The following is a 27233-nucleotide window of genomic DNA, read 5'->3' as shown; positions in this document are numbered from 1 at the left end:
GCTTTGGAGAGTGCAGTTTCTACCTGTGTGGCCATGATTACCAGAATCTGGCAATATTTTGGTATTGAGATGGGCCCTTTAGGGGGTGAGAGGGGGTGAAGTTGGCACTAAATTGATCTGCCAGGATATTGGCAATATCCTTGGGATCAGTATATTTAATGCCATTCTGTTGTAGCTCAGAACAAATCTGAGCATTGCCATTTAGATTCTTGACATAACTATAGAATGCCTTGTGGTTGTCTTTGGAATCTTTGGCAATTTTATTTTCATAACTAGCTTTTGAGTATTTTATGAGGGATCTCAGCTTCTTACTGAGGCTGGTGAGGGAGTTTTTTGCATCCCGGGATTTTCCTCTTTTCTGCAACAGTTTCTTCCTTCTGTTGTATACTTTGTTTATAGCAGGGGACCACCAGATTGGCTTCCTTTTTTTGGAGAAGAGTATCTTGGTTCTATTTGGGATGGCACGATTCATGCATGAGTGGATGTGCTCATACAGTGCCTTAGTGTAGGATTCTGCAGTCGAACTTTCAGATCCCGTCTGCATGGGTGTCATGAAGTTTGTCACTTCTGACTTCAGTAGCATGAAGTTGGCTTTGGAGAAGTTTTTTATGGAGCACTGTGTGTGCTCTGTGATGGCCTGGTGTCCCTGCTGGAGATGCTTTCTACCTTGCTACCATTGCTTAAGGGTATATTTAGAGGTTAGACCCTGGTCTCTATGGCCAAATTGGATGAAACCAGATATAAAAACAGATAAATAGATAGACAGGGCATAATTTCTATTAAAGGAAACATGAAAAAAACATTTCAGAAACGATTTCCTGTCTTCTTTTAACAGAATATTTCTGATGTATTTTTATGTAAGACTTAAAGCATGCAGAATAATTAAACAACAAGTTACATACCTAACTTTGGAGGAGATGAGTGCTGCTCCTTCATCAAAAAGTTATTTTTTATAACACATGAGAGGCCATTCAAGGTTTCTGCATCGGTATGAATGTTGCTTTTAATGTTGAAAAGGCCTTTGTCATTCATTTCTAACTCTGTTTCTGCTTGTTTGGAAAGCACATCTCCATTCCAATCAGTCCACAACACTTCAGGCTTTGGAAGCCACCCCTCTGAAGTACAAGTGACTGTAAGTCCACCAGTCTGATCTTCCTCAAAGGAGATGAAAGGTTTAGAACCCAGTGCTACAAAACGACAGAATGATTAAGGAAAATGGTAAACTTAGGTATGAATATGTACTGTTAGTTTATCACTTTCAGAATTATCTGAATACCGGTAGTGTACAGACACAGCCTTTTTTACCACTCCAGAATACAAGCTATGAGCCGCCTGACCTAAGCTATGGTCTAAGCTGGAATACGACATTCAGTGACTTGCAGTAATAAATTATTCATTGTGCAGAGTTAACCATTCAGACATTTACATTCATGTGTATGGCTCAGCATTCATCTCTGCTAACCTTTCATTTAGGCTCTCTTAATTGTACTCCAGCTGAAGTCACACTAAATTAAGTCAAAAAGCAATACAAACAACTCCCCTTTCATACCTTGAAGCTGGGACATGTTTAGGCTGAGATCTTAAGATACTTTGTGTCAGGAAATAGAACCTTTAGAGGTTGGTCCAGTTCTAGGTAGAGGAGGGAGAGGAAGGCAGTAGTGAACAGGAGCATACAGAACAGCTACAGAGGAGAACAGTGTTATGGCAGTGACAGAAAAAGAAGTGCGTGCAGCAGACCAGAAACAAGACTATAGACCACAGACTAGGAAACCTACACCACCACTAGTGCAGAAGCACAGAAATTCCTGGACTTTGTCAGTACAAATGCCCTGGAAAAAAATAGTCAGACTATCCACTAGGGTGAAAACATCATGTATCTTGTCCTTACTAATATTGGAGCATCTGGCTCGATCTCTTGCAGATCTTTATCACCTGTTAGGACTGCTCATAAAGCAGTCTCCTTCTAAATAAAATTGAAACCAGAGATCCCGTGCACCCAAGATATCCTTAGAAATTTCATTAAGACAAATTGCCTACTCTTAAATAATACATTGGCAAGTTTCAGATCGAACCAAACCCAGTTAAATTCACTGAATATGAAACATGTACATCACCACACTATACCAGTATGTAAATAGCTGGACCCCAGAAACAAAATCACATGGTGGAACCATATTATCAACAAGCTTTATAATAAAAAGAAAATTGTTTTGCCCAAGCCTAAGAAGAGTAATTCTCAGAATGGTAAACCCCTTGTCAGTGAAATAAACAAATACCTCAACACTTAATAAAATCTTCCAAAGCCAAGTTTGTGGCTAAAATAGCTACCAAAACCAAAGACAATTACAAGGCATTTTTAAATTATATTTACAATCTCAAAAGTATAACACAGCGATTTGCTGAGCTGATTGTGAATGATGTTATCTACAATGAACCGACTGGCCAATAAATGTAACTCTTACTTTACCCCCTCTCTCCTCTCCATCTGTCCCTCAAGACATACCTGAAACTGGTTCACCTCCAGCTATTACACAAGACCGAGTCCTAACAGTGCTATCAAAAGCTAAAACTACTGCATCGATGGTCCTGATAATATCCCTGGATGCATCTTAAGTAGCATGAAGCACAATTTAGCCACACCCTAACAAAACTATTCAATTTCAGCTTCCATATAGGTTTATGTATCAAGTGAATAGAGAACAGGTACAGTTATTTCTGTGCACATGGGAGGACTGTCCACAGCTTCAGACAATTACAGACCTGTAAGTCTGACCAGCCTCAATGCAAAGCCATGGAAATACATCATCTAACTAATCAGTCTGGATATAGGGGACCTCCAAATGCTGGATCCCTCTCAGTTTGGATTCATTAGACACAGGTCATGCTTACTCAGCCTGGTGGATTTTTTCTGAAAAGGTCACCAAAGCAATGGATGAAGGCAAAACAGTACACTCCGCATACCTTAACCTAGCTTTGAATCAATTCCCCATTCAGACATAGTAGAAAAGCTAAGTAAACTGGGAATAAACCCCTATGTCACCAACTGGACTGCCAAATGGCTCACAGATAGGATGTAGGAAATCAAAACAGGGGAAGATACCTTCCCAAAGAGACACGTCCCCAGTGGAGTCCCCCAGTGTTCTATGCTGCAACCTCTCCTGTTTGCCGTCTCCTGTTTTGAAGTAAAAGTCAATACCAAAGGGCTCTGACTGACTAAGTCTGCAGATAGATGCAAGCAAGGAGTAGTCATTGAATCTCCAAATGACTTAGCCATTCTGAAGGCAAGGTTAATCCCAAATAAATAACTGGCGCAAAAAGCATGGACTCAAACTAAATACCAAAAAAAATGTATTATTATATCCTTTTTGAAACCATCTACCCAGGGAACTACTACATTGACAATATGCCTCTAGGAGTTGGCCAAGTTGTTCAGGATTTGAAGACTAATGTTGACAGTGACCTAATTTTGACCAACATGTGTCCATTGTGGTGAGAAAGTCCTTCTATATTGCATAGCTGATAAACAAAAGGATTGTGTCTAGATCTAGGAATGTCATTGTCTGCCTGTACTTAGCCCTCATTAGGCCAGTCATTGAATACAATGCCCCCATTGGCATATATATGTCCAGACATGTGCAACAACTGGAACACCCAAAGAGATATTTTACTAAAGGGGTACAAGTCCTAAACAACATGTCTTACTTGGATCAATTCAAAGCTCTGTCACTATACTTAGTACCCTACAGGCTGCTAAGAGATGACCTGTGTCTGGCATAAAAGGCACCCTTTGACCCAGTACTGATAGATTTACTACATATCAGCAAGTCAAATGGCATCACAAATACTGGGTTTAGGGATCTAAACCTCTCCTGCAGCATCAATAGTTTGGAGGAACATGTATATTTTGCAGAATATATCACTGCTCTGGAACAGACTCCCCATCCACATAAAACAAAGTTCATCCCTGTCGATATTTAAGCACAACTTGGATCTGTGGATGGGAAACAGAAAATTTACCCCTGGATTGCCCCCTTTGGACAGAGGCAGCTCCTAAACACTTTATCACATGCGTGGATCCTCTCAAATTATCTATGGTATGATTCCAGTTATTTTCATTAGGGGTAATATATGATTATTGATCATGGGATGTGTAAGGCCAATTTGTAACCAAATTGGACAGGTTATTTTGAGCACAAAAAGGGAAACTGGCTAGGATTAAAATGGCCCACAAGAGCAGCTAGCCTAGTATTTACCTATTAACCTATAAACCAACATTCTTTTTAACATATCTCTCAACCTCTTTGTGCTAGAAATCTGTTCAAAGCCTAAAATAATAGGGGGACAACTGCCCAAAAATAGGGACAGATTTTAAATACAGCTTTTATAAACTTAGTTACTAGAATAATAGAGCCGTGCTGTTGTGCATTTTCTGAAGAATATGAAGTTTGAAACTCAAATGTATATCATTATTTAGTGATTTCAATCCTCAGTGATTTCCCAGAAAAACAACAACTTTTTTGAGGAACAGATCAAAAATTTGAGGCTAAAATCTGGTCATTCTTCCAACAATCTGGACAGTTGAGAGGTATGGTTTGCAACACTAAAATAAAAACACACTTGTCCTTCAAGCACTACGTAAGGAGAATGTGACAGCAAGGGACAGCTTTCTCACAAGTTTAGCCTAACTTAGTGTACCACAGCTGAATTTACTGAACCACCCAAGCTTGCAAGAAAGGACATATGAGGATAACACAGGATCATAGCACAAGGATGAAGAGTAGAGTCTGAGAGCAGGGCACTTTGAAAAACAACCAAAAACTTAAGTATGGGAATAAGGAACAGATGAACCTATAAGAAGAACAGGTTTGGGGTAGCACAGGAAAGGCAGACAGAGCTTATAAAGGCAAGGAAAGTAAGCAAAATGTGGAAAAGCAAGAATTGCCTAATAGTAAAAAGACAGAAGATCCAAAATGTGAAACAGAAACAATGCAAGAGAAAGGGAATAATGCAGATTGGATGTAAGGACAATGCAGGAGGAGGGTATGTTGCACGGGGTGGTGGGGACAGCTTTGAGGCTGAATATGATGTAGGATATGCAGAAGAATGTGAGAGCTTCAGGAGAAGATATAGTTAAAGATTTTAGTAAACTAGTTAGGCAGGTAAGGATAGAGAAGGATCACAGAGTAGGGATCAGAAGAAGGTAAAAGACAGGCTAAGGTGAGAACAGCTGGAAAAGGTAAAATTAAGTACCATAGAATGTGCATAGAAGGAAAAGGAAAACAGGCTAAGTGAAGAAAGTAATGTAGCAAATGAGAGAGGCAGGAAGGAAGTAGAGAGGAAAAGGTATGGAGAAAGACAAGAAAGGAGGCAGAGACCAGTTGAATAGCTCAAGTAGATGGGTTAGGGAGTATAGGAAAAGACAAGAATGAGAGAAGGGGGCACAGTAGTATCTGAGGTGGCCAGGTAGGAGCAAGGTCAAAAACAGAATAAGGAGGGAGTGGACAGAAGGAAAACGCTGGGCTCTTATAATAAGGGATGTAGGAAGAACAAGTATGGAGAGCAGGTGGTCAGGAAAAGAAGCAGCATAGCCAATTAGGTTGTAGGCAGGTATAAACAACGGTAATGGGGACTCACAAGACTAGCCAAGGAGGGGCAGACAGGGTGCTACTTCTGGCAAAATTAGATAACTAAAAACATAAGTTCAGGGAAAGAGAATAAGAGGATTCTGGGGGAAGGCACACAAGATTCTCAACTTAAACTTCATCAAGATGGGAAAACCCTAACAATGCTGGCAATGAAAGGAGTAGGCCAGCAGTCACACACAACACAGTAAAGTCAGAAAGGCAACACATAACCTGGTAGAAGGGATTACAGAAGAGGCAATATGCAGGGGCCAAGCAGCTACTAGTACTATCCAAGGTGGTGAAGGTATGATAACACTCCCAGAAGTGTTACATGGGACAGCAGTATGAGAAAAGAAAGATTTAAGGAGTTCACCTGGCTTCTCAGGTAGAGGACTAGGCAGCACTATGCTTGGGTAATGAATTAGCTGGGTAACACTCAGAAGGATGAGGAGATATACAACAAAGTTCTATTTCACCTTATAGTTACTAGTGGTGCTACAGCATGGATTGAAAATTCACCCTGGGGTGACAGATAGGAAGGAAAACTGCAATTCACAGAAAAGAGGAGAGGTTAGCAAAAGAGGCAGTTTGAGGGGTGAATGAAAAAGTAGATGAAAGGGATAGTAGGGGAAGAGGGACAAAGGAGAATAACAGTAGTAGCATAAATTGACAAAATGGAGGGGATAGGAGTGGGTATCATGAGAAAGGAGAAAATCAATAATGGTGTAAAGGAAAATGCTGGAAAGTTAAAGACAGAGATCACCAAAAGAGATAAAAAGGGACTGGTAACTGTGGAAAGTAGCAGAGCAAAAAAAAAAAAAAAAGCAGAGGCAAAATAAAGAATAAAGATGATGGACAAACTGATAGAACATTTTTTGTAAATAAGCAGGAGACAGAAAGAATTCTATCACCTGCAATGAGAGATTGAAAACATGGAATAGGTGATCAGAAAAAAAGGGGGATATCAGAATATAGTCTGTATAGTGTTTTGCAATTCTAGATTGTTATGTAGAATGGCCAAGTTGTGAGCTAGGCCAGTATGGCTGAAGAGACAGGGACCAGTGATAGAAGGTTATGGGACATTGTGGTCATAGACCGACAGTGTACAGGAATGGCACAGTAGACACAGATGGAGGAGGAAAGTGTTGTTGAGTGGACAGTTGGAAGGGAGGTAATAGAAGATATGATCAGAGTGCAGTTGGAAGTTGTGAAGAAGGGATGGAGCAACAGGAAGTTGAAAAGAGTTTTAAATCTGCTTAGGTTACCTGCCTGAATTAGCTCCAAAAACAAACTAAAAAGGACAGCTTTCTAGCTCAACTCTTCTCCCAACATGTTAAACTTCTGTGGCCATCCCCTGCCCTACAGACTCTTCCAGCAAAATACCGTGTGAAGGAGTTATACATCTGTTTAAGTTACCTGCCTGAAAGTGAAGCAGCTGCAAAAACAAATTAAAAAGCATAGCGTTCTAGCTCAACTCTCCAGACAGGTTAAACACTCTGTGGTCGTCCCCTACCCAACAGACTCACCCAGCAAAATACCTTGTGAAAGAGTTATAAATCTGTTTAAGTTACCTGGCTGAAGCAGCTCCAAAAACAAGCTAAAAAGCACAGCGTTCTAGCTTAACTGTAGGTGTTCCTTCTACTGCAATTTATCCACACTTTGAATCTGTTTATAAAACTATCTTCTTTTAAAAAAGTGAACTGCTCCTATTATTTAAAGTATTACTAGAGGGCAGGTGAGCACACACAGGTTAGTTTTCCTGGCTGTAGTAACTTACTTTGGCCACCAGGAAACAGCACAATGCCACCAGTCTACCAAATTCCTTGCTGTTCTAACAATAGTACCAATAGCTTTTAGTTTAATGTTATTTTGATTCTCAATAATTCCAGTATATATAGGTTTAATGTTGCCTGCCACACTCTAGAGTGTTATTTAACCCCAGTAGATCTTCTGTACCCTTTGTCTCCTATTTTTAAATTTATATCTGTAACAGTTTCCATTTCTGGCTTGCTCTCTCTCTCTACCTCTTCAGCTCTGATTTTCACAGTTTTGCTATTTTACACTGCTGACCTGACCCTGTCAGTACTGGTTCCAACCAGCTAGGGCACTGTGATATCCATCTCCACACTCTCTCCAACCCCTACCCCAGACTCATTAACTTTGCCTTCCTTCCTGTGGCATCATCTTTAAAATCCTTTCAAACTTTCTGTGCAGTCCACTTGGAAGCTTCTACGCCCCCTGCCTGTGTGCTCTCTAGCTGTAGAAGATACTGTGTAAGACATATTGTTTTATTCATTGCTGTTTAATGTTACTAAAGCAATGCCTATCAGTGCAGAGTTAACTGTGTTTGCTAAAAGTTATATTGTTTTATTCATTGCTGTTTCTACTGCTACTAAAGCACTGTCTATCAGTGCAGAGTTAACTGTCTTTGCTAAAAGTTGCTTTATCTGTACAAGCTACTGCATTTACTCCTAGTGCTCCATTACAGTTTTGTCTGAATATTTTCTATTCTGCTTACAGAGCTTAGTTAACTGCATTTGCTAATATTTGCCATTTCTGCATAATCTACTGCATTTACTTTTAGTGCTACATTAGTCGTTTAAAATGTAGTATCTGCTCTGTTTCATGACTTAGTCAACTGGGAATACTGTTATTGTTTCCCTGGTAATTTCTTGTCTGTATTATATCTCACTTATCCTCTGATTCTCTAGGGTTTTGCTAGGTCTGTTCTCTCATGTGTCTTTTCTTACTTTCTTGGTCAAACCTTTTGCATGTGTTCCCCCTTATCTCTTTCAGCTTCTCCCTATGGGTTAAACACTCTGTGATCATCCCCTGCCCAACATACTCATTCAGCAAAATCTTGTGAAAGAGTTATAAATCTGCTTAAGTTACCTGCCTGAAGCAGCTCCAAAAACAAACTAAAAGGCACAGCTTTCTAGCTCAACTGTAGGTGTTCCTTCTACTGCAATTTATCCACACATTGAATCTGTTTTTAAAACTATCTGCTTTTAAAAAAGTGAACTGCTCCTTATTGTTTAAAATATTACCACAGGGCAGGTGAGCACACACAGGTTAGTTTTTCTGGCTGTAATAACTTACTTTGGCCACCAGGAGGCAGCACAATGCCAGTAGTCTACCATATTCCTTGCTGTTTTAACTAACAATAGTACCAATAGCTTTTAGTTTAATGTTATTTTAATTCTTAATAGTTCAAGTATATGTAGGTTTAATGTAGCCTGCCACACTCTAGAGTGTTATTTAACCCCTAGTATGTCGTCTGTACCCTTTGTCTCCTGTTTTTAAATTTATATGTGCAACATTTTCTATCTCTGGCTTGCTCTCTTTTTATCTCTTCAGCTCTGATTTTCACAGTTGCTTCCTTTCTGATTGTTATTTTTAGAGCTGCTTCACACTGCTGATCTGACCATGTCAGTATTGGTTCCAACCAGGTAGGCCACTGTGATATTTATTTATTTATTTTATTTATTTATTTAAATTTGTTGACCGGGAGTGTCCGACTGGACATAGGTCCATTTTCAGGGGAGGCCCGGGGAGAAAAGCTCCACAGTAAAATAAACAGACAGTAGTTACATTGGATTACATAGCGATTAACAATTTAACATAGCAATTACTTACAACATATTTACAGATGAAGAACATAGCACATCAGTAGACAACTAGAATCTTTATCTGTGAAGTACATAACAGACATTAACAAATGTTACAATGAGAAGTTCCTGCTGTATAATAAGTACTAGGCTTATGAGCATCTGAGCTTGCTATAATCAAGGTAGTTAGTGAAGTGAAAAGAAAGGTAGTGGTTGGATGGGGTGAATGATATTAGAGTGGGAGTTGCAAGGGCATAGCCAGCATGTTTTTAGGTGCGCTTTTAGTAAAGTTTTGAAGTGGGTGCATGATGGTACGGAGGTAATTGTGGGTGGGAGTGAGGTCCATAATTTGGCTATGGCGCAAGAGAACAGTGCTTCACCAGCAGAGTTATTGGCTTTAGTGATCTGCAAGTGATTTTTGTTGCTGGATCTTAGTGGCCTGGTGGTGCGATAGGGTTGGAGTAGATTCTGGAGGGATGGGACATTTAGTGGATGGTTTACTAGTTTGTGGGTGAGTGAGAGTTGATACCACTGAAGGAGGTGAGGGAGTTCAAGCCAGCCCAGTTCAGCAAGTGAGAGACAGTGGTGACTACGGTAGGATGCCCCTGTGGTGAATTTGGAGATTTTGTTGTAGCAGATCTCTAGCTTATTTAGATCACATTGCCTTAGGTTGGTATATATTGGAGAGGCATAAAGTAGGGTGGAGATAAGGTGGCAATTTGCTATTGAAATCTTTGCTGCTTTGGTGAGAAATTGCTTATTTCTGTATAACACTCCTAGTTTTTTGTGGACTTTTTTTATGGTCATGGATATGTGAATGTCAAATTTTAGTTTATTGTCTATTTCCACTCCTAGCAATTTGGTGTGTTCAGTTGGGTATATAGTGGTGTTGTCTTTTGCTGTGATGTTAAAGTGAGAGTTGTTTTGAGTATGTTTGGTGGGTTGGAAGATGAGTAGTTTAGTTTTGTTTGAGTTGAGTATTAATTGGGCATCGGATAACCATGTTTCAACAGAGGAAAAGGCTTTCTGTGTGACTTTTTGCAGTTTGGGTAGGGACTGGGCTGAGCAGATGATGGTCGAGTCATCTGCGTATTGTATGAGTGTGCCATGTTTGGTGGCAGAGGCTAGATTATTGGTGTAAACAGAGGAGAGTAGGGGTCCAAGGATGGATCCTTGGGGAACCCCTATGGAGACAGGTAGTTGGGGAGATTTGTCATTCTGCCATACAACGGATTGTTGACGGTGAGACAGGTAACTCTGAAACCAGTTGGTGACTGATTATGAGAAGGATAGGTTATTGAGGACAGAGATAAGTTGTTTGTGTGGGACCATGTCAAATGCTTTAGATAGGTTTAGGAAAGTAGCAGAGGAGAGATAGCCATTGTTTTTATGCTGAAGGATAGTTTTAGTAAAGGAGAGTAAGGCAGTGGTGGTGCTATGGTTTGTCGGAAACCATGCTGAGTACTGGAAAGGAGGTTGTTAGTAAGGAGGTAGTATGAGACCTGAGAGTGTATGCATCTCTCTAGTATTTTGGAGAGTGAGTGTATGCATTTCTCTAGTATTTTGGAGAGTGGAGAGAGAATAGCTATGGGGCAGTAATTGGTTAGTTCTGCGGAGGGTCCGCCTTTGTGGAGGGGAATTATATGTGATACTTTCCACAGTGTGGGAACATAACTTTCTGACAGAGATCGGTTAATCAAGATGGATACTGGGTAGGCCAGAGCATCAGCTGCGATTTGTAGGTATTCACTTGGGAGGTTGTCTGCTACTAATTTGGTGGGTTTAAGTTTAGTTAAGAGTTTTTTTATGTTGGAAGTAGGTACAGGAGAAAAAGAGAAGGCAGTGGGGCGATTACTAGCTGAAGGTGTGGGTTGAAGGGGAGGGGGGTTGTGTTGTTTAGCTAGTGATAGTATGATTTGGGTGAAGTGTGTGTTGAATGAGGTAGCAATATTTTCTGAGGAGTGAGGGATGTTAGGAGGAGGGGTACTGACTTTACTTGGGTGGAGGATGAAGTTTATGGAGGACCAGAATTGTTTGGGGCTGTGTTGTGAGGAGTCTAGGGCAGACTGGTAGTATTGGAATTTGTCCTGTTTTATTAGCTTTTTGACTCTATTGCGTAGTTCTAGAAATTTCTGTCTAGCTGAGGGGGTTTTGGTTTTGCGCCAGTGCTCCCAGGCTTTATCCCTGTTTTTCATTTCTGACTTAGTGGTTTTCTGTAGCCATGGGGAGGGTTGTGCTATATCCATCACCACACTCTCTCCAACCCCTCCCTCAGTTTCTTTCACTTTCCTTTCTTTCCAGTCCCTTCCCCAAACTCTAACTTTGCCTTCCTTACTGTGGAGCCATCTTTACCTCTCTAATCCTGTCCCTATACCACTGCTAGAATGTCCCTTACCCCCCTTGCATACTTTCCTCTGAACTTACCTTCCACTCCACATATTGTTTTTTTTACCTTTGATTCTTCCTTCCCTTGGCTCTACCCACTCAATTTGCCCTGCAGGCTCACTCTGCTCCCCTAACCTACCCCCAAATCCTACCCACCCCTAATACCCCTACACCTATACTTACCTAGCCACTTCTACCACTTCCACAGTCCAATCCAAATTACTCATCATACCCCACAGAATCCCCTCCCACAGTTCACCCATTAAAGTAAGCCTTACCCTTCAGAGTTTACTGCCAAACGCAACTTATCCTGATAAACTACCAAACAATTAACCTAAACCATAATCTCTTACTCAAATAAACTAACTTCCCAACTTAATTCACCCCTTACTTCTACTCTAATAACCAACATCATGACCCTCAAACCTCTTTCCCTACTTACTCAAATAATACCTAATTACCTTAACTTACCTAAACTATATTTCCCAACCCACTAACGCAAACCACTCCCCCATTCCACACCACTACCCCATCCTCTACAAAGTACACATTTACTGTTACCCTTATATCTCCTAGTCTCTACCCCCTCAACACTAGCATTCTCTTCCCCATATAGACTCCTACCTAACTCTAAAAACACTGTTCCTAACTACAACAGTCTAAAGTCCACAAAACTCTCTACCTGTATACTACACCTCAATCAAACCAAATACCTCATCCATTATCTTATCTCTATCCTTCTCACTGAGGACATCCACCCAAACCCAGGCTCCTGTGCCACACTGAATCCAACCCCCCCCATGCAACAGGCAAATCCCTCCACTTCTCAGCTCTAAATGCTCAGAGTCTATGTAACAAAATTCCAAACCTTCATGCCTGACATAATCAGCCTGATATTGTCTCCATCTCAGAAACCTGGCTTAAGCACCACATACAAGATTCTGAAATAACTCATCCCAACTACTGCATGTTAAGGAATGACAGAACACAAAAAAGGGGGGGATGTAGCACTCCTTTACTCAGCATCCCTCTTAGTCACCCCTTATATCAAACCCTTTCCCAAATTTGGCAAGGCAGAAATAACACCAGCCCTATCCCACCTAAACAAGCATAAACTCATATTTGTTGTCTTCCTCTATATTCCCCCTGGAGACAATATCTCATTCCTTGAAGATATTCTCTCCTGGGTCTCTAACAACATTACTCACGAAACCATAATCCTGGGAGACGTGAACATAAACTGGGCCACAATTCAGTCTGCCACTAACTAATTCAATATTAACTTATATAACCTTACACAACTAATCAATTCCAATACCGGGCCTTCCAAAAACTCAATTACTAGAAGTACAATAGACTGGATTCTAGTATCCCATCCTCACTATATCTCTGATAGTTTTATTCTCCCAGACCCACTACCTGACCACTTCTCCACTTTTGCCCATCATCTCCCCTCTTTCATACAACTAACTCACACCTATATTTCCAGTCACTGCCTAAAGAACTTCAATCCTGAAACCTTCTCAAACTGGAACCCATTAAAGACTGTTCCCCTAGATAATGCTCTCTTCTACTTTAACTCTACTCTCACAAATCTGCTTAACTCCTTTGCATCTCTAAAAATTAAACATATAAAAAGTAACCCTGTACCATGGTTAACTAAAAACACCTTAGCTACCATGTGACTCTGTGACAAAGCCTGGATGTTACCATAAAAATAAAACCGATATCACCCTAAATAAATATAAAACCCTACAAAATAAAGTAAAAACAGTATTACCTCAGATCGCAAAGCCTATTTCTCCACTCTCCAAACCAACCACAACATTAATCCTCAAACTGTTTTGGAAAGGAACTCTCCTCAACCCAGGAAAAAAAGAAAACCCTTGCCCCAACCCAGATGCCTCTGACATGGACTTAGCCACCCAATTTAACTCTTTCTTCACAGAGTCCATAACCAAGCTAACATTGTCCTTCACCAACACCTCTACAACCCCTCCTCAGCATGCACCCATCCCTTCCTCCCCTAGCATCCCTTGCCTCCAACCTCTACCATTATCTATCAATCCCATCTTTATACCCACCATAAAAAACTTCTCCTAAAATTAAAACCTGGTTCCAATGCCCCTGATGAAATTCCCTCCTACTTCCTAAACGTAGCTGCAGAAACAATTTCTCTCCCTAACAACATACTAATTAATCGGTCTATCTCAGAAAGCCAGGTCCCCCAGCTCTGGAAGAAAGCCTTTATTAGTCTTCTACATAAAGGAGATAATAATATTGACATTCCAAACTTCTTCCCTATTGCTATCTTATCCCCTATTTCTGAGCTTCTTGAAAAATGTATCTCAACTCTTACCCTATCTCATCATCAACCAGCTTCTTACCCCACAATTCAGACCTGGTCATAGTACCTCCACTGCTCTCCTCTGCTTCCTTGAAACAATTAACAAAGCCTGTGATTCTGGCCATTTCGTGTCCACCCTCCTCCTCGACCTCTCTAAGGAATTTGACACTATTTCCCACAACCTGCTTCTTAATAAACTATCCAAACTGAACCTATCCCCTTCCTGTACCAAGCGGTTCTCCAGCTACCTCACAAACAGACAACAAGCAGTCAAATGGAATAAAGCCACTACACCTTTCCTTAATACTCCCACAGGTGTCCCCCAAGGCTCCATTTTACACCCCCTACTATTCAACATATTCATTAATGACTTCTACCAATCCATTCCAAACTCCAGCCTCATCCAATATGCCGACAATTCTACCATTATCTGCTCCTCCCTTTCTATCCCCATTCTAAATAAGTTAACCCAAACCACCTTCTCCTCTACTGAGCTATGGATGCCAGACAGCCATCTGGCTCTTAATGCAACCAAAACTAAACCTATGTTATTCACCACCTCCAAAACCTCCTCCCTAGATAAACACTGATTTATAATCAACAGAAAAAATAATACTCCCCTAGAAATAGTCTCTGACACTAAACTACTAGGAATACTCATAGATGATCAACTAAAATTCGACAAACATTTACAAGTAAATATAAAAAACCCCACAAAAAAATTGGTATGCTATACCGCCATAATCGTTATATCTCTCCTTCCACTAGGCTCATACTAGCCAATACTTATCTCATCCCATCTCTCCTATATGGTGCATCTATCCTGACCAACCTGCAATCCTCCCTCAAAACAAAACTCTATTATTGCTATAACAAGATATCAAAATTTGCAGCAGTTCACAGAGCCATTTCTCACCATTGTAATTCTCTTCATCAAATAAACTGGCTTGAGCTACCTAACCTCCTCCCTTATACCCAACTCATCCAAGCACACAAACTCATTTTCAACCCCTGTCTTTGTCCCTCCCTAGCCACTACCTTTGAAATGTATAAACCAGAATGACTTCTAAGATCTAATTCCCAAAAACGAATTAAATTGCACAAACCCACACGTCCAGCTGGGAATCATCTAATGTTATTCTCTCTTCCACACCTCTGGAATTCTCTACCATTTCCTATCCACATCACCAGCAGTCTCTCCTCATTTAAAACCTTGCTGCACTCACACCTAACTTCACAATGGAAGTGCTCCTGTTCCCATCCTACCTAATCCTTCTAATACCACTTCCTACTCTCCTGGAACTAAATACCCCATCACTGCCTCCTATAATTCCACAGCTCTATTGAACTATTTGACCAACTACTTAACAATTACCCTATGCTGCTACTTTAATGTAAAAAAGTGTTTTTTACTGCTGTTTTACAAACTATACTGATGTATTCTATCATTGTTAACCTTCTCTTATTACATTTACTTTGCATTACTATGAGATAATCTGTAATGTAGATGTGCAATGTGTAGTATGCATTTGTATTTTCTGGAGCTTTTCTCCCCAGAACTCCATTGAAAACAGGCTCCTTGTGGCCCAATTGGACTAACTATCCTGGCAAACAAACTGCAAATAAATAAATAAATAAAGGAGGGTTAGGAACCTACACAGTAGTTCTTAACAATAATGTTGTTTGAGGCAAAAGTGGGAAAGCTGGTACACCAACGCCCTCTACAGGGAACCTTATTGATTTATTAGCAATAAACTAGATAAGAAGAGGGTCAAGAAATGGACAAGGACAGTGAAGTTGGTTATGATGCAGGCCGTAATCTGCAGGTGCAGACTGGACTATTCCTTCTTTCACAGTGGACAGTGACAGTACACCAAGTATGTATCCTGAAAGGATCCAAATAAAGAGTAATAGCTGGAACGAGGATGGGAAGAATCACCAATTTCATTTTCTGCAGGGTGAATAAAGAGTGGAATCTACAAACCAGAGGGCCCACTTTCAGTTACACAAAAATATGGTTCACAGAAAGTGAGGCCATGAAAGAAGACTACCAGAAGACACCATAAAACCAAGTTACAGGATGACAGGGACCGACTGTGAAAGGGTAGCATAAGGAATGAGACAATAGATGTTGACCATAAAACATAGTGAGCTGAGAAACAATGGTCTGGGAATGTGACAGGATGGTAAGGTAATTGAGTAACTAAGGAGGACCACAAAGAAGCATGCATCTCAACTGTCCTTGATTTTGCCTCATATTTTTGCCCGGTCTCTCAAAAAATATTGGATGTTCTAGTAAATCACTAAGGAACAGAGTCGTCAGTAATGACATGCATTAGAGTTTCATACATCTTATTATTCAGAAAATAAATGTTGATCCAGAACATACTCTTGTATTAACTTGTAAGTGAATTACAGTAATATGTAAAAGGAGTCCATGATTTTGTGCATTCATTCCCCCATTATTTTTGCCTTTCTCACTGATTCTTGAGTAAAATCATTGAGAGCTATGAAAGGAGGCAGTTTAGTGGGGTATAAAAGGGTTGAGAAGATAACCAAGAAAAAGACAAAATAAAATATGAGGTAAGGAAAATGCATAGACTAGAGGGACAAGAGGAAGGACTGACGGGACAGTTACATGGAGGCCAGAAGCAGGACAAAAAGTCTGTCAGGCAGGTAAAGAGGGAATGGGGAAAAGTAAGCTACAGACTTTCAGAGACAAAAGAAGGGCAGCCATCTTAGGGTATATAGCAAAAAAGAAGTTAGGAAGAAAAACTGTGAAGTAATTCACAAAAGGTAGAAACATAAGACGGCTAAGGAAGAAAAAGAAAGGTAAATTTTAACTTAGTTTTCACTATGAAAAAAGAACAGAGGACACTGCTGTAGTAATGCAAGACAGATGAAAGGACTGAGTGGGAAAACAAGGAGCTAAAAACTGAGGAACAAAGAGAGCACTAAGAGAAATGAATTAGGATAAGATGCAGGCACCTGGTAAAATTCCACTAAGAATCCTAATAGGAGCTGCTTATGTTTTAGAAAAACATCTCCCACAGAGATGGGGTGTTGCCACAGCATTGGAGACAAACAGCAGTTTTTGCCACAGCACTGGAGACAAACAGCAGTTATTCTCATTAGCAAAAGTGAAACAAGAAGCAAGCATCCCACAGAGCTAAAAGCTAGAGAGCCTAACATCAGTAGCTAGTAAAGCAGTGGAAATAGTCCTGCAATTAAAGTTTACAATTTCTGTGGATGAAAATCGGCTGTTTAATGAATTCAGCAATGATCCAGTCTGTGTCACCTGATCCAATTTTATCACTGGGTCTTAGGGCAACATGGATGACACATCAAGAGTATGTGGTAGCACCATAATTTTAAGACAGTTGAATGCTAGGTGCAAGGCATGTGGCATGGGCTATGTTTTCAGTCTGCAGTAAAACCTAAAGTAAATGTATCCTGTGTCTGTATGCTGCCCTCCCATTTGCATGCCACCAACTAACCATCAGCTGCCTGGCTACAGTATTGTTCCATAAGTGTCTCTGGTGTTGTCCTCCATGGCTGAAGCTGTACCAATGGTGGGTTGGGCAGGGAAAGTGGAGAACAGTAACCTTGAGTATCACACACACTGGTCCTGCCTCCCCAGGGAAGATCTCCCATATGCCCTTTACTGGGATAAGCTAGTGATGTCCTGTGCTGCACTGCACACAGAGTCAGCTAGCTCTGGACCCCCTCAGATGAGTGTAATTTTTCTGACAATCTCTCCTGTGATTTTTGGCATATTCTCACCACTGAAGATGTATCTTCATCTGGACCAAAACCCCTCCATCTCTCCCAGAGTGGGCTAACCTTCAAAGCTGCTCTTTCCCACCCCTTCCTTCCTAGTTCCTCCCATGCCTGAGCCACTAGTGTATTCTCACCCCCTATCTTTGTTGTTACTTCACACCCTTAAAGCCCTTTTTATTAACAACCCTGTCTGCTATCCTCCCTGTCTAGTTCTGGTATTACTACCCTGAGATACTTCCTTAGCGGTCATATATCTTCTGTCCTATATCCCTCCTAATACCCCTGTCCTAACATTTTTTCATCTTCCAACTGCTGTTTACAATTTGAGCACACCTGACTAACCCTGCTTAACTGGATCTCTCACCCATTGGCAGCTTACTCATGGCAAGAAATACAAGCATTCTTCTCACCTGCAGAGAAATTATTAGTGTAATTAATCGTCCTGCTGTAGTAGGAAAGTTTCTATAGTGAAACATGTTAGTGCTTATCTGACTAGTGGCATGCCCACTAACTCAATCAAATAGTATTGGAATCCCCTATCCCTTCCCCTGAACTGTCTCACACCATTCATCTCTCTTTTTAGCAACTGCTAATATCAAGAGCTACAAAACTATAGAACTAGTAATGCAGCATATGTAAGGTTGCTATTACATGCATTTTTCTTACCTCTAAGAACTGCCTACTCTTAACTGCTCCACAGTCTTGAGGAACACATTAATTGATTTGTTTCTACTGTGGTCTGGCAAGCTGCATCAAGGTTTCTGCCTGCTCATTTCACCCTCGCTCCATTCAGGCTCTCTCTGCCCCCTACCCTACCCCCATTTCCACCCACCCCCACATCAATTACATTTATACCTTCCATAAGCTCTTCCCTTTCCTGTCTAACCCATAATCAATCATACAGACACCTACACCATTATCCTCCCATTCACTCCACCCTAATTATCTTCCTTCTTAATATTTTCCCTTCCTAATTCTTCCTAATTCTTCTCCTTAACTATAGTACCATAAACTTTTCCTAACATGTACTATACGTTAAAAACCTTGTACTGCCTTAATCTCTCTTACCTCCATTCTTCTTTTCTTATCCCACACCACCTCCCTACATACTATATTCCACTCCCCAACTTCAACATTTTTTACAGCACTCATTGCACCCCACACTAATACCAGTAGTTTCTCTGACATCTCACCTTCTTTATTTAACTTCCATATTTGGCACATTACAGAAATTAGATCCTCTCTCATCATAATCAAACAAAAATTAATTTGTAACCCCCCCCCCCACCATAGGCCTATCTTCACTATTCAACATCCCTCCATAATTACATGTCACTACCAGGCTTTCTCTTGATGTGGCGACATTCACCCCAACCCTCGACCAATCAACCATTCTCCCCAAAACCTTTCTTCTAATGCCAAGAACATCTGCTTCACTAAACCACTGAGTTCCATTCCTGGCTCTCTCACTTCTCCACAGATATTGTAGCACTCACAGAGAAATGGCTAAAACAGCATATTGCTAGCACTGAAATAATCCCTCTGGGATATAATATACATAGAAATGACCGGCTACATAAAAAAGTGGTGGTGTCACATATATCTACCATGGCACTTTAGCTGTTACACCATATGATAAACCTATAACAACATTAAGAAATATGAAATTATTACTAGTTAATCTTTACATCAACAACAGAAATCAATTATATATTGCTGTACTCAATATTCCCCCAGGTCAAAACATACCTATTCTGGAAGATCTATTACCCTGGACCACCCTCAATATATCAAATGAAACCATCATTCTTGGTGACACAAATATAAACTGGCAAACTCTCATCTCTGACTCCCCAGTAAATAGTATTAACTTGCACAGGTTTACTCAACTCATCTCTAACCCCACTTGTAAGGTAAAAAAAAAAAAAAAAAAAAAACAGAATCAACCCTGGATACTCGTCTCACACCCTCAAAATTTCACCAAGGCAGGGACCTTACCCAATACCTTTAGGGACCATCTTCTTGCCTATACCCATAGAACTCAACTTCAAATTGAAAAATTTCATTGTCTAAGAACAACTAGGTATCTTACCCATTTCAATGAACAATTATTCATAGAGTCTCTAAAAACCCATGACTGGTTCCCTACCAAATTTCTTCCACTGGATGAAGCAATCAACTACTTCAATAAAATCTTTTTAGATATTCTAGACAGTCTTGCCCCCACACATACCAAAAGAGTAAAGCCTAACCATGACCCATGGCTAACTAAACAAACTAAACAGTTACTTACACCCAGGGATAAAGCCTGAAAGGAATGGCATAGAAACAGAACCCCACAACTTGAACTCAGATATAAATAACTCAGTAACAATGCCAAAAAGGAAGTCATCAATGATAAAAAAGCTATGTCTCCGCTAAAGTCACTACCCAACAAAATCACCCCAAATTGTTCTGGAACTCTCTTTCCTCTCTACTAAATGCTGGTAATCAACACAAGCCCTCCCTATCTCCTGACAAATACACTCAAAATATTGCCCACACCTTCAATTCTCATTTTATTGATACTGTCCCAAAACTTGTTAATGATTTCTCTCTGCAAACTAACAAAAGTATAATCAGCAACATAAACAACAATATACTCTCTAACCATTAGCCAGCAGTCTAATGACTTATCTGTGCTTAGTCTTTGAATTGTACTAGTATCAAGTAATTAGTTACTTAGCAACTATAATTGTCTGTGTGTCTATTGGTTGGGGTGGCCCAGGGGAATAGTATCTTTGCATTTAGTTCATGGTGTTTTAGTTGTTGAGTATGATCTGAAGAGCAAAAGTGGTTTTGCGAAAGAGCTTATAATTTTTTATTAAAGTCTTGGCTTGTTTTATCTACTCGCTGTGTTTCTGTTGCTTTTTTTTTGTTTTTTTCAACAGTGAATGACAATTGAAATTTTACATTCCACAATAATAGTATTAAAAATCTAGCAACAGAACAGTCTAAGGCTTATTAGCAGTGAATTACAACTGAGGATGAGAAATTGTTGGAAATAAACTATTAACAAAGTTTGGAGGTTAAGGAGGAGTAGGAGGGCAAATTATGCGAGTGCAGAGATAATGCAGCATTAGAAGGTGGGTTTTGATATAGGACAGTCCCATGTAGGGAAGGATCAAGGGCATTCTCACTTTGAAGATACGTAGAAATGGAGGAGAGATTTAACATTAGAGTGGTTATGAGTATTTCTAAGGGAGGGAGGAAGACAGTTCCATAGTATAGCTAAGGAGCAGGATAGCAGAGAGTGTCCAGGTGGCTGTAAAGATTTGTAGATTTTGAGCAGGTTCTGATTATCTAACATGGGGACACTATGCTCCAGACCAGAAGTGTATCCCTCACTGGTAAGATCAGACCATAAACTAATCTCACTGGATATTCACATCCCGACCCCACCCCCTGCCCAGAAAACCACAGTGAAAAACTTCTCTAAAGCAAATTTCACACGCCTCAAAACCGAGGCAAAATCCTTCAAAGCCCCCGGGCCTGTGGAAAATACGGCCCAGACCGCAGAATCCTTTATAAACGCATTCTATGAACACCTTCAGGAATGCATGGATCATGCAATCCCAAATAAAACCAAGACCCAATCATCCAAAGGCAGGCGTCCTGTCTGGTGGACCCCAGCCATAAACAAACTATACAATAGAAGGAGGAAGCTACTACATGATAGAGCAAAATCCCAAAAAGGGAAGGCATCTCTGATCAGTATTAGCAAAAAACTACGGGCACTCATAAAATCGTCTAAGGCCAGCTTCGAGAGAAAAATTGCACAGGACACTAAGGATAATCACAAGGCTTTCTTTAGTTATGTTAGGAACCTGGGTGGGAATTCCCAGATATGCTCAGAATTAGTCCAAAATGACAAAAAATACACTGAGCCCACAGACATTGCCAACATCCTAGCTGACAGATTCAGTGCAAACTTCTCCCCCCCTCCCCACCAAAAGGGCAAATATCTATCTCAACAGAGTGCTGCCCCCCTGACATCTCAGATGTTCAGGTAAGAGGCGCCTTCTCCAAAGCAAAAAACACAGCATCAATGGGACCAGATGGTGTCCCGGGCTGCATCCTACATGAACTCCAAGAAGAGCTAAACCCAAACATAAAACTACTGTTCAATCTTAGCCTTACTACAGGATATGTACCCAAAGAGTGGCATACAGCAACAGTGGTCCCTCTCCACAAAGGTGGTGCCTCAACGGATCCTGGAAACTATCGCCCCATAAGCCTGACTAGCTTGGTCTGCAAAGCTATGGAAAGGATCATCATGGACCTCATAAATAAAGATATTGGGGACCTACAGACACTGGATCCTACGCAGTTTGGCTTTGTTAAGGGCAGATCCTGCCTCTTAAACCTGGTTGATTTCTTTGAAACAGTCACCAAGGCCATTGACGAGGGGAAGGTGGTCCACACAGCCTACTTGGACCTCGCAAAAGCCTTCGATACAATACCCCACTCGGGCATTATAGATAAACTCACCAGCTTAAATATAAACCCCTATGTCACTAGATGGGTTGCAAACTGGCTCAAGGACAGAACCCACATGGTTAGAATTGCTGGAGCCATGTCAGACTCCAAACCAGTTACAAGTGCCGTCCCACAAGGCTCAGTCCTGAGGCCTCTCTTGTTCGGTATATATTTCTCGAAGGTACAGGCCAACACGGAAGGACTGTGGCTGACCAAGTTCGCAGATGACTGCAAACTGGGCGCCATAATCAACTCTACAGCCGACACAAGCATCCTCCAAACGGGCCTCATAGAAACAGACAACTGGTTCCAGAGCCATGGCCTCAAGCTAAACGCCAAAAAGTGTATAGTCATCCCCTTTGGCAAAAACAAAGTGCCCACAAATTACCACATAGGTGGTAATCCATTAAGTACAGAAGAAGTCATTAGGGACCTGGGGGCCCAAGTTGATAGCAATCTCTCATTTGACAACCACGTGGCCAAAGTGGTTAGAAAAACATTTTATATAGCCCACCTAATCATGAAGGGATTCACATCTAGATCAGGGGAGGTCATCGTGCCTCTTTACTCATCCCTCATCAGGCCCATAATTGAGTACAATTCCCCTTTTGGGATGTACCTTACCAGACACCTGCAACAACTGGAAAGACCCCAAAAGTACCCCACCAAGAGGATCAAAGGGCTCAAACAGATGCCATATGCTGCCCGGTTAAAGAAACTCCAGCTCTACTCAGTGGCATACCACCTGCTCAGAGGCAATCTGTGCCTGACGTATAAAGCCATGTCCAACCCGGAATTAATGAACATGCTGCACCTCAGAAAATCCAAATCCCATCGAACTACGCGCTTGAGAGACTTGAACCTCAGCACTGAAATAAATAGGACATGCTGGAGGGATAGATTCATAACCCAGAGGCTCCCTTCACTCTGGAATAAAATCCCAGTCCAGGTTAGGCAGAGTCCCACATTGACTCTCTTCAAGAGGAATCTTGATGAGTGGATGGGAGATCATAGGTTTACCCCGGCTATCACTTCTGTGTCACTGTTAGACAGAGGCACAGTATACTAACCTCAAAAAAAGGCATAGCAAAATTAATTTAAAATGGGTGGCAAAAGCCAAACACACTCTGGCTAGGCTTATAAATGCCCTAGGGCAGATAGCCTAGTATGAACCTATGAACCTAAGTGAGCAATAGGAATGTAGGAGGTTAAGGAGGTGGACAGAAAGGGACAGGAGGCTGGATTAAGTATGATCTTATGAGTAGTGGTGAGTTCAAAGAGGTTCAGATAGTTGGGAAGCTCAAGCCACTGCAGTGGGTGGAGAGAGATGCAGTGATGGGATGAGTTCCTAGAGTTGGTGTTGAATTTGCAGATTTTATTGTAGCAGGTTTCTAATTTAGTTTGAAGGCTGAGCTGAAGATTCAAGAACAGAGGAGTGCCATGCAATATGGAGGGGAGAAGGTATGTGGAGGTGAGGGCCTTTCTGGTGGACGGGGTGAAATAACGGTTATGCCTATGTAGGACTACTAACTTTTGCTGGAGTTTTTTTTTTAAGTTAGTTTGGATATGGATATCAAATTTTAGATGTTCGTCAATAATGACGCAGAGCAGTTTGGTGTGAGGGACAGTTTCAATGGGGGTGTTATTCTGGCTTATGATCTTGAAGGAGTTTTTATCAATGTGGGAGTTTAGATGGGGAAAAATCATTAATTTGGTTTTACTGGTGGTAAGAGCTAGGTGGTTGTTTTGCATCCAGGTTTCAGTATTTGAAAAAGCTGACTGAGATATCTACAGAAGGTCAGAAGGGATGTCAGCTGAGTAGATGATTGTTGAATCATCTGCATACTAAGTTATATACTATACTCTCAAAAAAATGGTCGAGTACAGAGTAAGAGAGAGTGGGAGAATAATTCTGGAAATACAACTGCCCACACCAGATGAACAGTTTTCAGCCTTACTTGAGGATTGATCGATGCCACTCAAATAAACAGAATATTCACTAGCACAACTTTTAACAGGTAGAAGGTCAAGATCAAAACTTTCTCACTTTATTCCCATTGTTAGTTCGGCATTGTCGAAAAGCAGCATCTGGGTTGTTCAGTGGAGATAGTTAAAAAATTAAAAATAATTATGATAAATCTGCAAATAATTTATGTTTCGAGTGAGGGACAGAGGGTCATGATAATCCAAGATTCTGATGTAAAACATAAAGTTTCAAATTCAGTATCAGGTTCTGAATCAAGTGCTAACAAATAGGGAATATTGTCTCAAATACTTTAGTATGTGAGCTCACATGCTTCTAGTGTGAGTGGTGAGTTTCAAGCCATTTAGCAACTGTAAATAGCAAACATGTCTTATTAAAAAAGTGTCACTAATGCTTATTGATAATAACTGTATTAGTTACATCACACACATAGATTTAATTCTTAGAAAGTTCATATTTAACCATTTGCATAAATGTACCTAGTAAATGAGTAGTAGAAGTTTGGCCTCACTGAAAAGGAAAAGTCACATCACAGTATCGTAACAGCACTGTACCTTTAAGACAGCTAGTAACCTGGGTGTGAGTCATGTGACATGGACTGGGTCTTCAACTTGCATTGCAATCAGTACATATAGTGAAAGCACTTTATCCCATGTCTTTACATATAGGCAGTAGCAGTACCAGGTTTATTTTCTTGCTAGGGCACAAGGGCACATTAGCTAGCTGACTGGGCACATTAAGATATGTGGAAAAAAAAAACACCATATCAATAAAGTACAGATTACAAGATACTTGAAAACAACACACCCATAATCCATTATTAAAAATGAAAGGGCCTTTCCCTATGAAAAAAAAAAAAAAAATTGACAAAGGTCATAATCTTAAAATTCATGGCAATGTTCCCAACCCAGAAAAACTACTAATCTGTCATGCTCAAGTATTATGGCTTGGATGAAGTGTTGGAATGTTGTCATGTAATAAGTCAGGAATGTAGCTACCAATATAATAGAGGTGGGAAAATGTTATGTAGAAAGACAGAGAAAAAAAAATATTAGCCCAGACTACATGTGGAGCAGAAGCAGTCATCTGCTGAGGTAGCCATTTTTGGACTCCCTCAAAAATATGGAGAGCAACAAAGAACTGGTTACTAGACATCATACATTCCCATTGTGTCATTGCTTCCCAGCACAGAGAATAGGATCAGGTTTCTCCCTGTTTGTTGCTGTACGATACAAATGCCATATTTTCCAACTGCATGGCAAGAACACCAGCTGGACACCCTATGTGAGGAAGTTGCGGCAACCTTGAGAGGTCAAGAGGACTGCTTTCATTTCCACATCACTGATATGAAGTGATTGATCTTACAGTGTCCAGACAACTTAAACTGTTCACCCACTGAAATACTTCCTAAACTCAGGCCTGATATGTTTATGGTGATTGTTGACAAGGAAGAGGGTAAATGGAGGGAATTGCAAATAGAAAAAATGTTCAGATCCATCAGTCCTACCAAATGACAACTGTATGCCTGAGAAATGTGAATCTGATAAAGAAGATTATCTGCAGCCCTGAAGAGCTCTCATGTAATATCTGGCATGAAAAAAGCATGGAAATGGCAATACTTTGAGACCCCAGCTCCTCGGTTAAAGATGTGATGTACCTGCCTTAAACATGAGAAGAGATAAGGCTTTGAACTGGAGGCACTGTATTCTCTCTGTTAGAAATATTGCTCGTACTAATGTTTTCTACATTGCAGCCTATGAATGTGAGTATTTTCACAGGTTAGAGCTGTGACATTGCTGGATTCAGGGTTATTCCTAGATAATACAACAATGTATCAGGAACTTCTTCACTGTTACTAGAGTCGGAATACATAATGCTGTTAGAATACAGTTATCTGAACCACATGCAGTACCACATTAGCTTGTACCACCAAAATGCATTTGATAATCACTCATGGGCTGAGAAGAGTATGAATCGTTGTTTCCAGGACCAAATCTAACTGGCTACAACTTGGAATTGAAAACTCTTGGATTACTTTGTGATCCTGACAAAGCATTAAGTGGTTTGGAGGTCCAACAAGCAAGTGAGGCCTCTTTCTGTTATGCAAAGAAGGCCTTATTGCACAGTGAATTTTCCAGATTGTTGCCTCTGTGGCTGTTTCTCACATGCAAAACACCCAGTGATTACAGTGACTTACATACAGAGAGACACAAAGTCATAAAATAACAGGATTTGCAGACAGAAACAAGGGCGATGTGGAAGAACTATACCCAGACAGATGCAATAGTAGTAGGACCAATGGGTCTCATAAAAATAATTTACAGTCATATTTAGATATGACACTGATACATCTAAGTCCGTATAAATTGCAGAAGGAGTCAGTTCTGGGCACATTGTGGGTGATGCTAAGAGCACTTTTGGCTAATATCAAATATTGAAACAATACTAATTTCATGAACTTTAATCATACTTTGACTTAAGAATGGGGTCCATTCCCATCATGGTATTAGAAACTCAAAAGTCTTGGAGAAATTAAAAAGAAAGACACAGTGACTATGTTGAAGGTATTTAAGCCACTTAGATTCAGAACTGGTCTGAGGTCCTATGTCATTACTGGCAGTAAAAGAACTCCAGAGTAAAATCCAGACAGTTTAGAAACTGGTGAGTCCTACTGGTTGTCTTTTTTATCTAAGGGGGCTTAAGACCTTCTTCTTGTTAAAGTTTTTTGATGGTTTGGGATGTCTGGTGAGGGGCTAGATAAACAAGAGTCATGAGAATTGGAATTTTATAACCCCTGAATATTACTGTCTTGACTAAGTTGTCTTTGATTGTGGTTATACGTGCTGACAGATGAAGAGACAAATGACCACTAACTGCCTCCAAAAGGGAGTAAGTAGTCAGGAAAGGTATAAGATCTGCTGGTAATTACAAGCAATGTGCATAATTACAAACTGCTAAATGAACACAAAGAAATATACTGCAATAAT

The 27233-nt window shown here is 40.5% G+C and overlaps 1 protein-coding gene across 1 annotated transcript in view; it reads right to left on the bottom strand.

Moving 5' to 3' along the window:
• Positions 1–27233, bottom strand: part of LOC122791474 (hemicentin-1-like) — an 810132-nt gene that overhangs the window by 737450 nt on the left and 45449 nt on the right. The window contains exon 2 of the mRNA XM_044059217.1: positions 903–1187. Within this exon, the coding sequence (XP_043915152.1) occupies positions 903–1187 (285 nt within the window). The remainder of the gene's footprint in view (positions 1–902; positions 1188–27233) is intronic.

The sequence above is a fragment of the Protopterus annectens genome, chromosome 17.part0 (genome assembly GCF_019279795.1).
Source record: "Protopterus annectens isolate FY-2018-M chromosome 17.part0, PAN1.0, whole genome shotgun sequence".
Classification (NCBI taxonomy): domain Eukaryota; kingdom Metazoa; phylum Chordata; order Ceratodontiformes; family Protopteridae; genus Protopterus; species Protopterus annectens.
This window is presented reverse-complemented; position numbering and strand designations above follow the sequence as displayed.